The sequence below is a fragment of the Ursus americanus genome, chromosome 34 (assembly GCF_024610735.1).
Source record: "Ursus americanus isolate L20-20 chromosome 34, mUrsAme1.1.p, whole genome shotgun sequence".
Taxonomy (NCBI): domain Eukaryota; kingdom Metazoa; phylum Chordata; class Mammalia; order Carnivora; family Ursidae; genus Ursus; species Ursus americanus.
The window spans coordinates 23191146-23209211 of record NC_142160.1 but is presented as its reverse complement, the minus strand read 5'-3'; the positions used below and the strand labels follow the sequence as shown (position 1 = coordinate 23209211).

Sequence of the window (18066 nt, the reverse complement as noted above, 5' to 3'; positions counted from 1 at the left end):
GTTACAAAGCATTTGCTTAGTTAGACCATGGTGACTAAGGAAGTTCTTCATGGAGCCCAAGAGAAGTAGGTTATTACATTAGGCTATCTAAGACACACTTAAAAGGTCAAAAAATGTCTTTGCTAGGTGGTCAATTTGCGAGAAACCGAACGGAAGCTACAGTTACAGAATGAAGAAATGAAAATGAAGGTTCTGGAACGGGATAATATGGTTCGTGAATTGGAATCTGCACTGGAACATCTGAAATTGCAGTGCGACCGGAGACTGACCCTTCAGCAAAAGGAACATGAGCAAAAAATGCAGCTGCTGTTACATCATTTTCAAGGTACCTGCCCCTTCCGGTCAGTTGTGGAAAGGTGATGTGTTGGAGGGGCTGGGAAAGGAAGACAGGGCAGAAAAGCCCAACATGAATAAACAGTTGCTACTTGTATTTGTTTTGGTGCTTCACATGTCTGCGTTGCTGCACGTGGGGATAGTTGACTGGGCTCTTGGTGCTTGAAATGCCGTCCGTCTGCCTGTCCCCAGTGCCACACGTAAGAACTCCCACCCGTTTGTTGTTGGGCTATTTTTTACGTACAAATGCGGGATTTCTGGCTTCATGGTGTACAGTTGAAAAGTGTCTCTCTCTCAAGGATGTAGTACTTTGATACTTAAATTACTTTCCCTTGACATAATTAAAGTGATAGGCTCTGTCAGATTTCTAGTTATATTTCTTGTTATAATTTTCAGTTGGTTATAAATTTTATGCATTAAGGTTATAACGTAGGTCAAAATTAGTCTACGACCGATGGACACATACTGTTATCAGTGCACAGTAGTTCAGCCGTCAACTCTGGTGTGGAAAGAGCTGTCACGGCGGTTGGTCCTCGTGTTACCTGGGCATTTGGCCAGTACACAAAGAGTTGCTATGGCAACAAAATCACTGCCTGGCAGTCCTGGGAATGCTTCAGTCCAGGCTGCTTAGCTGCTTAGTCTTGATTCTTGTGTATCTATAGCTGGAAATGGGTTAGAAAGGATCTGGAGAAACAACCTCAGTAAGCAGAAAATTGGAAAATATATACATTTGAGTGTTGAGGCAATTTGCCTCTAAGTTAATTCTATAACCAGTCAATTAACAACCAGGTTGCCTCATGACGGGATTTCCTTGACAGGATCCTATACGTCACTTCATTCAAACATGCTCTCCTTTCCTTATTTTTTGTTCTGTCTTACGTCTCTTTAAAGTGATAATTTAATAGAATTTTTAATGTATTTTTCAAGTGATTGGCATTGTACCACAAAAGCTACAGCCAAATGAGAACATTTCATAAATCATTCATTTCTATGACTGGGAAAAGTTTTTTGCAACAAAGTTGCAGTGAAAAATGATAACAATTTATGAATTTTCTAATTTCAAATGAATGTGTCTTATAAAATTCAGTTGACATATATGACATTCTTTATCAGGATTCTGATTTATGGTGTTATTAAAGTATTTTATTTATTTTTTAAAGATTTATTTGTTTATTTTAGAGAGAGGGAGAGTATGGTGGGGAGGGGCAGAGGGAGAGGGAGAGAGAAAGAATCTCAAAAAGACTCCCTACTGAGTGTGGAGCCCAACATGGGGCTGGATCCCACAACTCTGAGATCATGACCTGAGCCAAAAATCAATAGCTTGATGCTTAACTGACTGAGCCATAAAGGCACCCCTTAAAGTATTTTTAAATACAAGATAATGGGTGAATTTAAAATATCTAATATACTTAGATAAATTTTTTCAAAATAGCCAGTTACAACAAAAGAAAATTAAAACCAGTAGGATCGTGTTAAATGCAACTAATCAATCATTGAACACTACATCAAAAACTAATGATGTACTGTATGTTGGCTAATTGAATTTAAATAAATAAAATAAATTAAAAAAATTTAAAAAACCCAGTAGGATCATTTTATAAATACAAGAGTAGGAAAGAGTAGGTCTGAGAGTATGTATTCGCAGCAGGTCCATAAACTAGGTTTTACTGGTTCTAAAACATACCCAATAGGGACAGTTGTAGATATTCATAAATATTAATTAGAAGCTTTAAGTTATATTGTAGCATAAGCTGCAACTTATGCTCTTCCCCTCTTTTTTTGTATGGGTGTTTTCTTTTGTAGTTTTATATCTCTAGCCTCTTTTGTGGCAGATTTTTGGTTTTGGGGTTTTTTGGCTGTAGATTTCTTGGGCCTGTAAACCCGGGCCTGTGACTTTCCATATATCCACCGTTCCTGATATGAACTTTCTTTTTTTATTTTTATTTTTTAAAAAGATTTTATTTGTTTGACAGAGAGAGAGAGTGTGTGAGTGCACACGGAGAAGGATTCTGCAGAGGGTGAGGGAGAAGCAGACTCCCCTCTGAGCAGGAAGCCTGATGTGGGGCTCGATCCCAGGACCCTGGGATCATGACCTAAGCTGAAGGCAGATGCTTAACCAACTGAGCCACCCAGGCGCCCCCTGATACGAACTTTAAATAAGATACTGATGCAGCGGGGCGCCTGCGTGGCACAGCTGTTAAGCGTCTGCCTTCGGCTCAGGGAGTGATCCCGGCGTTATGGGATCGAGCCCCACGTCAGGCTCCTCTGCTGTGAGCCTGCTTCTTCCTCTCCCACTCCCCCTGCTTGTGTTCCCTCTCTCGCTGGCTGTCTCTATCTCTGTCAAATAAATAAATAAAATCTTAAAAAAAAAAAAAAAAGATACTGATGCAGCTCATGGACAGAGTCCTAAACGTGAATTTTTTATAGAAAACACCTTGTTTCTGCTTTTCTGAGGATAAATCTAGTTAATGTTACTCAGAAAGTGCTTATGAATCATGAAGAAGTGGTAGTTGGTAGGGGGTTGGGCAGAGAAGGTGTCTAAGGGCAGAAGAATCCAAAGTGTAGCTGAAAGCAGATCCATTCAGGTAACAGATACATGTAACATACTTCTGACCCTTTAAGTATAGTCTGGAGACTGTGTTAGAACATAATTTTGAGTCGTTTAGTTTAAACTGATTTTAAATGTAAATCTCTGTTTCATAGAGCAAGATGGCGAAGGCCTTATGGAAATGTTAAAAACATATGAAGATAAAATCCAGCAGCTGGAAAAAGATCTTTATTTCTATAAGAAAACCAGCAGAGATCTTAAGAAGAAACTTAAGGAATTGATAGGGGAAGCAGTTCGGCGGCAACTAGTACCATCTGAACGTAAGACCTTTAGTGTTACTTGTCATGCTGACGGTATTTGACATATCTAGTACTCGGTGAAGTGGTGCCCGACGTAATAGTCTAGCCTTTCCCCAACTGATTTGGTTATTTAGAATTAGATATTGAACTTGTACGTATTTGTCTCTATGAACAAAATTAGTTTTCTAGTCCTACTAATCATCAGGGAAATGCAAATCAAAACCACAGTGTGGCATCACCTCCCACCTTCAGAATGGGTAAAACCAATAACACAAGAAACAACAAGTATTGGCATGGATGCGGAGAAATAGGAACCCTCGTGTGCTGTTGGGAATGCAAACCAGTGCAGCCACTGTGGAAAACAGTATGGAGAGTCCTCAAATTAAAAACAGAATTACTACATGACCCAGTAATTCCACTACTGGGTATTTACCCAAAGAATATGAAAACACTAATTCGGAAAGATAGGAGCATCCCTGTGTTTACTGTAGCATTATTTACAATAACCAAATTATGGAATCAACCCAAGTGTCTGATAGATGAATGGATAAAGAAGATGTGATGTATACATACAATGGAATAGTAATTCAGCCATAAAAAGAATGAAACCTTGCCATTTGCAAGGACATGGATGGATCTAGAGGGTATAATGCTAAGTGAAATAAGTCAGAGAAAGACAAATACCATACGATCTCACTCCTAAGTGGAATGTAAGAAACAAAACAAACGTTTTGATTTGGTTATTTAGAATTAGATATTGAATTTGTATTTGTCTCTGTAAACAAAAATAGTTGTCTGCCTGACCCTCACCCTAAAATATGACGTAACTAGAAAGTGCCGTGATTAAAATATACCCTCTTTAAGTCTGCCAATTAGAGAAGAATCAATATTTCTAAAATAATATATTTTACATTTTTAAAAAGATTTTATCTATTTATTTGAGAGAGAGCAAGCGAGAGAGAGAGCGTGAGCAGGGAGAAGGGGTAGAAGTAGAGGGAGAAGCAGACTCCCCACTGAGCAGGGAGCCCAAAGCGGGGCTCGATCCCAGGACCCTGGGATCATGACCTGAGCTGAAGGCAGATGCGTAACTGACTGAGTCACCCAGGCACCCTAATATATTTTACATTTTATGAAAGAATGAACCTGCTTTTAGAGAAGATATTCTTCTACTAAGTCAAGTATGGCTTATGCAAAGTTGACTTTACAACCTTTTAGGAACACAGACCTATTCTGTACCTATAAAGAAGACTGCTTAGAGATAGGTACAACAAGATTGTAAAGAGACCAGTGAAAACTGTATGTATGCATAATGAAAAGATGTGTGCTGAATATGTAATGGCAGCAGAATTAACCTAGCTTTAAAGTTTAAAACAGTAATATCTTAGAAAAGTAGTTCTAATGTTACCTTATACTTATGATACTTATAATTTATAGACATTTTCACAAGTAATTCTATTTACCCCTCAAACTCAAGGTGGGTCAGTGTCTGCTAATGCCATTTTTAGAAAAGAGAATTGAAACTTAGGTCAAGTAACTTACAAACACAACAGTAATTAGAACATGGGCTAAGGTCCTTCATCTTATGATTCCTGGTTTAATATTCTAGGATAAGAGTTGTCTTAGGACAGAGATGTGACACAGACAGATCCTGCCAGAGAGACTACATTTTCTGATTTTCAACATAGTAAAGCAGAGGTGCTAATGTAACTAAAACATTTACCTGAAATACTGCCTGCACTACATAGCTGAACCTTTTACTTGAAACACGACTTACAAAAAATTAAAATGTAAACAGGCGTTAAGTAGCAAACAGAACAATCAGCATAAGACCATTTTAGCTTTAAAAAATCCACTTTCAAACTTGAGACATCCGAAATTAGGTATCTAGTGTTTAAATGGCCCATGTTTATATTACGAGTCAACTAGACGTCTTTTAAAATGCCAGTGTGGTATGGTGATAGAGAGGTTTCATCCTTGTTCTGCACCTTCAGCCTGCTCTTTAATGAGACAAATGCAAAAAACTGAAAAAGTTAAGTAATCTTGGAGTTATGTAAAATGATGACACCTGTCTGACCCACTTACTTAGGAATCTAGTCTTGTTTGTTCGTGTTTAAGTAAACTCTGCTACCAAAGTGGGCCTCGAACTCACAACTCTGAGATCAAGAGTTGCCTGCTCTACCAACCAAGCCAGCCAGGCGCCCCAGGAAATCTAGTCTTGATACTAATGTTGAAGGTATTATTTCAGCTAACTTGCTATCCCGCCTAGAAACATCTATAAACAGTAATAAAAATAATAGTCATTGTAGAAAATTTGAAAATATAGAAAAAGAGCTGGAAAAAAATCACCCCATAATTCTACCCACAACTATTAATATTTAGCATAACTCTTTTCAGTATTGTCCCCATGCTTTAAAAAAATTACAGTTGGAATCATATTAGAGCTATAGCTTGTATTATATATACCCGATCTCAAAATGCTATTCTTATAATATAATGACATTAAACAAGATTTGTTTGAATTATAAATACTGCAATGTATATATATCAAATTCTGAGTCCCCTAAAAAGTATTATACACTTCATAATCAGTGATCCTAACACTTAACCGTCTTGGTATTCAGTTCATTGGTTTTTGATATAGCCCTTTCGTTGTTTGCATACCACATTTATATTTTAACACTTGAGTGTTTTTAGCATTTTCAAATGCAGAAAAATTAATCTTTAGACTAAAATATCTTGATTACCTCTTAGTCATGCCTCTGTTATAGTGCATCTGTTTTCTAACGAATATATTAGGGTGTGAGGATGAAATCAGTTTATATGGACATGCAGTCGATGTACTTATTTAAATATTTAAAACTCTATCCTTGTGTCAATTTAAGTCACTGCAAAACTCTGTGTGAGGCTACTTGAGTCAGAAGAATTGGGTTGGAATCCTAACTTCTTCTCCTCACTCTCTGACCTCAGGTGAACTAGTCTTTGGTTTGTTCCCTAATGGAAAATTCTGGAAGAGGGAAACTTTCCCCTGTGAAATATCCAAGTCGGGTAGGGAGGGAGTTTCTCCAGTGAGCCCATCTCACTCTTTCACATATGATCTTTCAAAAATAAGATGTCTGGCTCCCTCCCCCAGACACTGGGACCTGAGCATCAATTTTTAAAAGCTTTCCATGACTAATGTGGGCAAAGTTGGAGAGCCACTGTCTTCAGTCAACTTTCTGAATATCTGCTAGTTGTGAGAATCTATGTCATTTGTTATTTCAGCTGGTTTGTTTGTGAGAATATTTTAAAAGTTATAAAACCAATTATGTTTTCAACCAGGGGTCACAAACAGAAATGCCTCCAGGAACCAGGGAGCCAAGGTGAGCAGTAGGGAAGGTAGCAGTTGTCTACACAGGCAGGGCTAGCTCTGCTGCAGCTGCTGTGGCCAGGCAGAAATTGTCAGTTCTCATTTTTTTCTAGAAAAGATGGAAATCTATATTTTTATATGAAACTTTCCAATTAAAAAATTGGGGGTCACGTGTTATTGCATTGGCTAAATAAAACATGTCTGTGGGCCAGATTTGGCTAGGGACTGCCAGTGTGCAACTTCTCTTTTTAAACTTGGTATTCATGGGACTAGAAGTGTACTAATCACGTGTCAGTGTACATTAAAGTTGGCGTTTTTCATCATTTTAGGTCTCGGGCCTATATGGACTTCTCTTAAGTAAATTTTTGTCTTTGATATTAGATAATTCTATGATTTGAAGACCTGAAGCTTTGATCTCTTCACTCACTCCTTCACTCATCCCAGCAGGGCATCCCCACTGAGGGGTACGCTGTCATTTCCGTTTTGATGGTGGATCCCCAGAGTACCTTCAAGGAGCAGAACCCTGCCATCGGGCTGGGAGTTCTAACCAAGACTAGATTTTCACATACACAATGCCACATCCTGAAAGATCCCCCAGGCATAGAGCCAGTATTCCCCAGTACCGGCTTCACTTAGCCAAGATGTGGACTATGGCTCACCAGCGGCAAGGCAGCGGAGGGCAGCTGTGGAAGGGCACAGAGAGGTCCAAAGCACTCCTGTGTTTCCAGGGAAAAACAAAATCACTAGATGACTATTCTCTCAACTTTGTTCTGTGAATTAAAAGTTCTCAGTTATTCACATGCAAAATGCCTATAAGTGAAACTTCTGTTTAAGTCACCTAACAAAGAAAAAAAGCTGAATGACATCATTTATATTGAGTGATGATAATATAGTTATGTTAGGATAGCATGATCAAAAAACCTGTTTTTGAGGAAATCTCTAATTTTTTTGCTTTTTATATTATTTTTAGATCATGATGCTGGGGATAGAGTTCTGAACCCTGAAGAAGCAGACATGGTTACAGAAGAACTAAAATGGGCATCCCGAACCGAAAGTATGAAATTAAGTGGAAGAGAAAGAGAATTAGACAATTCAACAAGCAGTTTAAGAACACAACCAAATCCTCAGAAGCTCTGGGAAGATGGCCCAGAATTACCTTCAATCTGTAGCTCTTTAGCGCCCACTAGTGGGCATTTGTTAAACCATGAGGATAAAATAGAACTAGATGAAAATCATTTTACAAAATCTCACAATCGACCATTACTTCAAATTCAGCCTGTGGGAAATGTGGGACAGCTTCATGGTGTCACGTCTGTAAAGTTGTGTCGTAAAGAGTTACGTCAGATTTCTGCCTTGGAACTATCCTTACGACGTTCCAGTCTTGGAGTTGGGGTTGGATCTATGACTGCTGATTCCATTGAAGTGGCTAGGAAACCGAGTGACTTAAAAACTTAGGCCTTTAATAATAGAACTTTTAATTGAGTAGAGGTGTAAGATTCCTTTGTCTAACCTGTTAGAAATTAAAGCTTATGCTCACTAGCTCTTCCTTCAGGATAAAGGAAGAAGGGGAGGAAGGAATTGTTTTGTATACTATAGATGTGTATGTCTTCTATGGTATATTTGGGGAGTTTTAATTATTTGCAGATATTTCCATAATAACCAAGTGAACATGTTTTCCAGTACTGTCAAGCAATGGAACATTTAAATATTTCCACTTATAAATTTGCTTAAAATCCAGGCATATAGAAAGAAGAAAAAGAGTGGAATAGTAATATTGCTATATAATATAAAAGTATGTTATAATACATTAATTACACCTTACAAGTTTATAATATTGTTATTCTCAAATATATTTGTTATTTTGAAGAGATCCAGTTAAAGATTGCTTGTATGAAAGGGGGAGTTACCTGCTGCATATGTTTTGGCACATATGAAAATCTGCGCCAAATGCAGTCTGTGGGTTTAAGGCAACTGACTCGGTTTATGGGTTCATTTATGGTCTTCAGAGTCCACAGAGCTTGAGTGATCAGTCTTGACTTTTTAAACACGGTGCTCTGCTCTTTTTCTGGGATTGTTTTTAGAATGTCATGTTGTTGGTTTGCTAATATTATGGAATATAAGTTTTCATCTCACTCCTACCCTGTCTATTCAACCTGTCTCTCCCTAGGCTACTAGATTGGGGGGAAAGGATGCAGTCCCATGCCACAAGTAAACAGACAGAATAACGGTAAGGCGTTCTGGCGCTTCAAGGAAAAGATACCTGGTCACACGGAGTATGCCTGTAAAGCTTGAAGTCTCACCAGAGGCTCTTTAACTAAAAATCTGATGGGCCTAATCGGAGACTTTTCTCTACAACCCGCTTACTCGGGTCTTGCACACAGGCAGGCCAGACTGCACTGGGGCTGTAAATATGTAAACGAAATTTTTCTTCAAGATTTTTGCAGTTAAATCTTAGTATATAATATAAACTTCAGTTTGGAATTAAGAACTAAAACACTGATTTGCCCAAAAAATACTTTGTACTTTTTCATCATACTTTTTAATCACAGAAAACATCCCATTATAATGACCAGAGGTATTTTCTTACTTTTTGTTTTTTGTGTCATTATTTTTGTTACTTTTCCAAATTTTCACTTGTAAAATAAAGTTGTTTCTTAAACTAACTACTGTTTGGGTGGGGCAGTAGTAAAACCACCCTGACTTATGGATGTCTCCTCAATTCTTGCTGACTCCAGTTTTTCTTAGGTGATGCTGCTACTAATATTTTTCTTTTGTCCTTTTCCTTTGTTGTTATTGACCCTGCCCGTCTTACCTAAGACCCCAGCTATCACTTTCTGCTCAAATACTTAAGGTTTTGTTTTTTTTTTTCTGGTTTCTAGTCCCTAGGGAGTAGGGTTCCTTGTTCCCATTGCTAAAAACCAGTTCCTAGAGGAGAAGAAAACCAAAACAAAACAAACTTCTAAATCAGTGAATAGTTTCTGTATCTGTTAAGCATGGGTACCGAGCTCCATTTACATTGTGGGTTCAATAGACTGCCGGGGACTTACTGGGAATTGAACCACAGTGTACAGCATTGGCCCAAAGAGAAACTGCTTTAGACAAGCAATTACAAACTAATTCGCAAAATGTATTTTTAGCAGAGACTATTTCAAGTCAGATTCTGGTTTTAAGCTAGTTTCTTCTTTTTGTCTCTAGTTCGTATGATGTATACTTAATATATATCGTATGTAATGTGTGTGTGTTTATACTACATATAGTGGCAAAGGCCAGTACCCTAACAAAGCACAACAATGATATATTTATTAATGAATATATATTTATTAATGAAGGTTCTAATCATAAATTCCTTATAAGATTAAGTAATAACTTAGAATAAGAATATATGCTAACTCTGGAATCTTAGTTTGCCTAAGAAATTGACACATACTTTTTTTTACCTGTGGAAATTTAAACATACTTTCTAAAAGCCAAAGCACTCTCACTTACAAAGCAAGAAAATTTATATCCAATCAACAGTGATTAGATTTGATAATGCAAATGTGAACTGACTTCTAAATAAGAAAGGTATATTTTTTTTCTTCCTTTTGGTTAAACATATATCCATATGCTATGATAGATTTCAGGTACATACAGAAACACACATACAAATAATGTCCTGAATGATAAATACATTCTGGAAGTGAACCTCTTGTCATTCTAGTTTAATGCCCTCACAAAGGAAAGAAAAATTAAGGCACCTCGCCCAAGGCAAGTAAAATTATTTTTTTTACATATACAATAATAAATTTTACTCTGTTTCACATGCTTTCCTTAGTCATTTTGTTATCGTGTCTGCCTTTTTGTACACATATCAAATATGTCTGTGGTTTTCTTTTATTTTTTTGTTCAATATGGGTTTTTCCCCCACTTATAACAGAGCATTTGGAAGGAAATATATTTGCCTCTGTGAGGTGCTAGTTCCTTCCCTAACTCTGGAGTGTTAAAGATAACAGGGTTGGAGAATTATATAAATATGGGAACTATGGGTGGCAAGAATATCAGTGAAGGTGATTTTTGTGCTTTAATGTTTGTTTTCTTCTGCTAATTGTTTTTTTCAGGTCAGTAACATGATAAGTGCTCATTTAAGAACAGGTGTCTTATATGAAAGGTTAATAAAGGTCTTAGAGTGAATTGCTAGGGAGTCAGATCCTTACTGGGAGTTTGATTCTACAGTCAACATAAATTCTCATGCACCAAATGCAAGAATGACATGTTTTACTTTTTCAGTTATTTCCTTAGCTGACCCCAACATAGAGGTAATTAAAAGAAAACTCAGAAAAAATTGATGTTATAATATTGATTTTTGATATTTTCCATAGTTCTTTGTCCCTTTTAGTATTTTTCCCCTAGGAATTTCCACAGTGAATCAAGAGGATAGCCAGTATGTGAAATGCTAGCAGTGTAATATGATTGAACCTAAATGTATTGACTTAGACTTAACTATTAGGTTCTACTGGTAAATTATTACATGCACTGCTACTGAGTTATTGCTACAGTATTTAAAAGAAAAATACAACAGTCTCATAGACTGTTATAATGAACAAGATCCTTATATGGCCAAAGAACAAGATCATTCACACAGAAGAGTAGAAAACTATTTAAGCATTTAAAAAAATTCATACTTAAGATTGTTGGAAATTTAAAACTCCATTTTTAAGTTAATACTTGTATAATTAAAGTAGCACAAAAGAAATGTATTTTAAAAGTGTTTGTATACTATATTAATGTGTTTTCAAGTTTACTACAGTATATATAAAGGGAGGTATAATTTTTCAAGTCCAAAGTGGTAAATGCTGTTAGAACTTAATTGATCTGACAGGTCTTTTAAAAGAACCACTTCTTGGACCCTTCCCTCTCCTCCCCAATTACCAACAACAAATTATATGACAATTATGGCTTACTTACCCCTCATTCCCCACAATGTTCCAGGATTCAAATAGCTCTGATAAGAACAGGAGATTAAAAGGTTTATTTTAAAGCATTCTATAGGCCAGCAAAGAATTTTCTAAAATATTTTGAGAGAATATATTTTATTTCTCTGGCAACAACACTAAAACTTAACTTCAATCTTTGGCTATTTCTAAACCCGAAGAACACTCCTAGTTACTACTGAATTTGTCATTTGAAAATATACATGCCAGTTTATTATTATTATTATTATTATTATTATTATTATTATTATTATTATGTTCAGTTAGCCACTGTATTAGTTTTTGATGTAGTGGTCAATGATTCATTAGTTAATGTATAACACCCAGTGCTCATCACAACACGTACCCTCCTTAATACCCATCACCCTGTTATCCCCTCCCCCCACCCCCCTCAGTTTGTTTCCCGGGATCCATAGTCTCTCATGGTTCATCTCCCTCTCTGTCTCCCCCTTCAGATTTCCCTCCCTTCCCCTGTGGTCCTCTGTGCTATTGCTTATGTTCCACATATGAGTGAAACCATATGGTAATTGTCTTTCTCTGCTTGACTTACCTCGCTTAGCATAATCCCCTCCAGTTTCATCCATGTCGATGCAAATGGTGGGTATTCATCCTTTCTGATGGCTGAGTAATATTACCTTGTGTATGTGTGCATATATATATATATATGCACACATACATTGGGGTGCAGTGTTCATAGCAGCATTGTCCACAATAGCTAAATCGTGGAAGGAACCAAGATGCCCTTCAACAGATGAATGGGTTAAGAAGATGTGGTCCATATATACAATGGAATATTACTCAGCTATCAGAAAGAACGAGTTCTCAACATTTGCTGCAACATGGACGGCACTGGAGGAGATAATGCTAAGTGAAATAAGTCAAGCAGAGAAAGACAATTATATGGTTTCTCTCATCTATGGAACATAAGAACTAGGAAGATCGGTAGGAGAAGAAAGGGATAAGGAAAGGGGGGGTAATCAGAAGGGGGAATGAAGCATGAGAGACTACGGACTCTGAGAAACAAACTGAGGGCTTCAGAGAGGAGGGGGGTGGGGGAATGGGATAGACTGGTGATGGGTAGTAAGGAGGGCACATATTGCATGGTGCACTGGGTGTTATATGCAACTAATGAATCATGGAACTTTACATCAAAAACCAGGAATGTACTGTATGGTGACTAACAATATAATAAAAAAATATTATAAAAATAAATAAATGCTTAATGGCTTTACCCTTCACCTGTAAAAAAAAAAAAAAGAACATTGGGGTGCATGTGCCCCTTCTCTTCACTACATCTGTATCTTTGGGGTAAATACCTAGTAGTGCAATTGCTGGGTCATAGAGTAGCTCTATTTTTAACATCTTGAGGAACCTCCATACTGTTTTCCAGAGTGGCTGCACCAGATTGCATTCCCACCAACAGTGTAAGAGGGCTCCCCTTTCTCCACATCCTCGCCAACATTTGTTGTTTCCTGTCTTGTTAATTTTTGCCATTCTAACTGGTGTAAGAGAGAAAAAGCTTCTGCACAGCAAAGGATACATGCCAGGTTTTACACCGGGTCCTTTTCCCATGATTGCTGAAATTCAGAATTACATGAAAAGAAGCCACCCTAGGTAGAATTTGAATGGAAATTGTGGCTCTGTTCAATAGAGAATTACAAGAAACAGTACTTTTGGATAGATTCCAACAACCAAGACACAAACCAAAGAAAAACTGAAGCGATTTTACCATTGAAGAGCCATGAATAGTGTGACAAAGCAAGCACTGGAGGCAAAACTGCCAGGATTTATCTTTATATAATACGTAACCATTTCGCGTAATTTTTCTCTCTGCTAAAATATCCCTGAATTTTTCTACTGAAAAGCCTCTGGATAAAAGACTTCCATTCATGGTTACAAACCAGCAGCGACTGGCCCGCCTGAGAGGCTGAATTGACGGTATTCAGTTTTGTGTGTGGCCTGCAGTGGCATTTCACTGTCCACCAGAAAAAGGAGTGAGGAGTTAATCTGAATTTGGCTGATGTACGTAATAGTGCATAAGTATTAAAATGGTCCAAGTTGTGTTTTGCTTGCTAGCATCCTTTTTCTTTTTCTAGATGGGAAGAACGGGAACAGGGCAACATATTTGTATACCGAGAGGCCAATCTCCTTTTGAAATGCCCATCACCTGGGGGTTGGGCAGCATTGGAATTGTTCCAGCTGAAGCCTGGAATGGAACTAAGCCTATCTGTTTCACTGGACATTTTCCCAGCTAGCACCAGGTGTCACCAGTTGTAAAACATGCCCGCAACACGACCAGAATGACTCAGGTTATCATCTTAATAGGAGTACATCAAATAATGATATTTTTCTGAAATATCAGCCTTTCCTTTAAAAAAAAATAAGAGTAATTTATGAATCACTCCCTTGCATTTTATATGACTTCTTTTTTTTTTTAATTTAGGGGAAGTGGGGAGGGACAAAGGGAGAGGGAGAGAGAGAATCTTAAGCAGGCTCCATGCCCAGCCCGGAGCCCCACGTGGGACTCTATCTCATGACCCTGAGATGATGACCTGAGCCGAGATCAAGAGTCAGATGCTTAACTGACTGAGCCACCCAGCTGCCCCCCCCTTTCTTTAAGTATGTTCCCCGCTGGGCGTGGCAGGACTTAAACTCACAACCGTGAGATCAAGACCTGAACTGAGACCAAGAGTTGGATGCTGGAGTGCCTGAGTGGCTCAGTGTGTTAAGCTGATCTCAGGACCATAAGATCAAGCCCAACAGGGGTCTCCCTGCTCAGTGGGGAGTCTGCTTCTCCCTCTGTCCCTCCCCCTGCTTGTGCTCACTTATGCTTTCTCTCTCTCTCAAATAAATAAATAAATAAATCTAAAAAAAAAACAACAGTTGGATCATTAACCAACTCAGCCACCCAGGTGCCCCTGCTCTCTTGCATTTTAAATAAAAATCTTATCTTTCAAGTGCAACTAAAAGTAATTATTTAATTAATTGGGAAGGAAATTGCTAATTTTTCTATAAGGCAAATAGTCTGTTACTTTATCAAATAAATACATGAAAGCACTTTGAAAACTAAAACATCATATATGTTTATGATGTAATTTTAAGTAGATTTTCCATGGAGCTGGCTGTCAAAATGGGATAACATTTTAGCACAAATGTGGTTGCTTATTTTATACATATATCCTAAAACATTTTTAAACAAATTCTGAGTTTTAGTTACATTTGTTAGCAACAGTGGGAATAATAGTATTCTCTGGAAAAGTTTCATGTGAAATCTATGCTAAGAAAGTAAAGACTTGGCTGAGTATTTTATAGGCATAAGAAGGGCTTCGTGACTATTTGAGTTATGAATTAAAGAGTTGTTTTTTTTTTTTTAAGATTTTGTTTATTCGTTTGAGACAGAGACAGAGCGAGCACAAGCAAGGGACGAGGCAGAGGGAGAGGGCGAAGCAGTCTCCCTGCCGAGCAGAGAGCCTGACATGGGGCTCAATCCCAGGACCTGGATCGTGAGCCCAGCCGAAGGCAGACGCTTAACCATCTGAGCCACCCAGGCGCCCCTCCAGAGTATGTTTTCACTTGGTTAACCACCGGTTTTGCCTATTCGTTCCGTATTTCTTTAGTAACAATTACATTTGTGAGTTACTGATGAATTCTGGTAGAAAATAACTTCTTAAAACTGAGAAGGATGGTTTCCATGTGGTAGTCAAAAAGATGTTTTAAAATTAATTTTTCCCCGCAAGGAAACTGTAAAATAGTAAGTCAATTTTGGGGACATGTATAAATATGTGATCAAATTAACAGCAAAGTCATTCATTCTTCGGCATCTAATACTCTTAGCCACTAAATACAAGAAGCATATTAGAATGAAATCTGACATTACCATGGTGGTCTTTCCTTTATAAGCATTTTGAGGGAAGCTCATTCCCCTCGGTTTGCAAGCCTCTGTCAATGTTACAGAATATTTTGTCTCTATTTAGATCAGAGCACCCGTGACCTGCACAGCCAAGTAATCAAAGAACAGGCCAAGACTTCAAGAGTAATGGAACCTACAATCAGAAGTATTCTAGTGGATTGTGAACAAATAAATCAGAAAGGAAGAATACTAATGGATACTTCTCCTGGAGGTCTTCTCAGTAAGGTTTATCACAAAGTTTACTATCTCCTAGGAGAAGGGAAACTAGATGGAAGGACCAGATTGTGTGAGTTTCATTGGCCAGGCCACAGCAAACCCAAACACCCTTTAGAGCCAGGGCCAGTGCCCTGTGACTTAGCTCTTAATGTGGGGAAGAATTTGTGCCTCTTCCAAAGGGTGAGCTGGTAACTTAAGTTACTTGTATTGTGAGAACATAACAAAAAGGGCATCTATACACAACAGATTGAAAATTTCTATAGATATTTATTTTATCAATAAAGCTTTCTTCCTGCGTAGTGTTATCTATTAACCTTTTATGACTGAGGATAGAGCTGAGAAGTAAAAGCCCTGTCACCAGGGTGTCTGGGTGGCTCAGATGGTTAAGCATCTGCCTTTGGCTCAGGTCATGATCTCCAGGTCCTGCACGGAGCCCCGTGTCGTTGGGCTCCCTGCTCAGAGGGGAGTCTTCTTCTCCCTCTCCCTCTGCTTGTGCTCTCTCTGTATCTCTCTGTCTCGAATAGATAAAATCTCTCAAAAAAATTAAAGCCCTGTCACCCAAGGACCTTACATTTCAATGATAAGTACTATGGGGGAAAATAAAGCAGAATAAAGGAGTACAGAATCAAGGAGGCTTTTTTAGCTGGACAGGTTTCTGAGCCAGGCACACACATAAAGCTGTAAAAACTAAGTTGTAAACTCACTGGCTTAAAAATTGCTTTTCAATTGACCTAAAGCATGCTTGCTCAAAAGGGGCAAGTATCATAAACTGTATCTGAACACAGAAGTCATATCCAACCAATTATTATGAGAGGGCAAGAGCACTGATTAATTTTGCTGGGCCGTTTTGTCCTTTCATAAACAGAAAACTGCTCTAGATCTATTGATTTTTAAAAAATATATATTTTACTTATTTATTTGAGAGAGAGGGAGAGAGAAAGCAGGGGAAGGAAGAGGAACAAGCAGACTCCACGCTGAGCGTGGAGCCCGACTCGGGGCTCAATCCCAGGACCTGACGCCAAAACCAAGAGTCGGATGCCCGACTGACGGGGCCACCCAGACGCTGTCCCTAGACCTACTGCTTTGATCACAATTGCTTATGATTTTTTTCCAAGTTTAGGATGAGATTTCACTTGAAAATTTTTTAAATGGAGATGTAATTCACATAGAAGTGACCCTCTTAAAGTGCACAATTCAGTAGTTTTTAGTATATGCACTGTCCAACTAATGCACTAATCCTACTAATTCCAGAACATTTTCATCCTCCCCGAAGAGAAAATCTGTCCCTATTAGCAATCAGTCCTAATTTCCCCTTTCCCTCATCCCCTGGCAACTACCAATCTACTGTCTGTCTCATTGGCACAGCCTATTCTTAACATTTCACGTCAATATCATCATAAGAGTATGTATCCTTCAGTGTTCGCCTTTTCAGGATAATGTTTTCACGATCTACTAATGCGGCGTGTAACAGTATATCATTCCTTTTACGGCTGACTAGCAATCCGTTGTATGGATATACCACATTTTGTTTATCCGTTCGTGAATTGATGGACATTTGGGTTATTTCCACTTTTTGGCTATTATGAACAATCTGTGTATAAGTTTTTGTGTGAGTGTTTTCAGTTCTCTTGGGTACATGCCTACGAGTGGAATTTCAAGGTCACATGGTAATTCTGTTTAACTTTTAGGGAAACTGCCAAACTGTTTCTGACAGCAGCTATATCGTTTTACATTCCCATCGGCAGTGTGTGAGGGTCAGTGCACCAACATTTGTTATTGTCTGTCTTTTTTTGGATTATAGCCATCCTAGCAGATGTGAGATAGTATCTCATTGCAGTTTTTTTTTTTAAAGATTTTATTTATTTGAGAGAGAGAGCACAAGATGGGGGAGAGTCAGAGGGAGAAGCAGACTCCCCATTGAGCAGGGAGCCAGACGTGGGGCTTAATCGCTGGAATCCAGGATTATGGCCTGGGCCTAAGGCCGACGCTTAACTGACTGAGCCACCCAGGCACCCCTTTCATTGCAGTGTTAAGTCACATTTCTCTAATGACTGACATTGAATATTTTTTCATGTGTTTATTGGCCATTTGTGCATCATCTTTGGAGTAATGCCCATTCAAAACCTTTGCCCATTTTAAATTATTTGTCTTTTCAATGTTGAGTTGTAAGAATTCTTTATATATTCTAGATATAAGTCTCTTATCAGGTATATGATTTGCAAATATTTTCTCCCACTCTGTGGGCTGTCTTCACTTTCTTGATGGTGGCCTTTGCATTACAAAGTTTTTGCTTTTGACGAAATCCAATTTATTTTTTTTCCTTTGGTTGTTTGGGGTTTAGTTGTCATATCTAAGAAACCATTGCCTAATCCAAAATCGTGTACATTTACATGTATGGTTTCTTCTAAGAGCTTTATAGTTTTTAGCTCTTATGGTTATGTCTT

At 38.1% G+C, this 18066-nt stretch overlaps 1 protein-coding gene across 1 annotated transcript in view; it reads left to right on the top strand.

The window, feature by feature from the left end:
- The window catches only part of KIF27 (kinesin family member 27), a 79409-nt gene extending 70015 nt beyond the window's left edge, over window positions 1–9394 (top strand). The window contains exons 16-18 of the mRNA XM_045780852.2: window positions 127–325; window positions 3037–3201; window positions 7497–9394. Of these exons, the coding sequence (XP_045636808.2) occupies window positions 127–325; window positions 3037–3201; window positions 7497–7981 (849 nt within the window). The 3' untranslated portion in view covers window positions 7982–9394. The remainder of the gene's footprint in view (window positions 1–126; window positions 326–3036; window positions 3202–7496) is intronic.
- Window positions 9395–18066: the final 8672 nt, after the last annotated feature.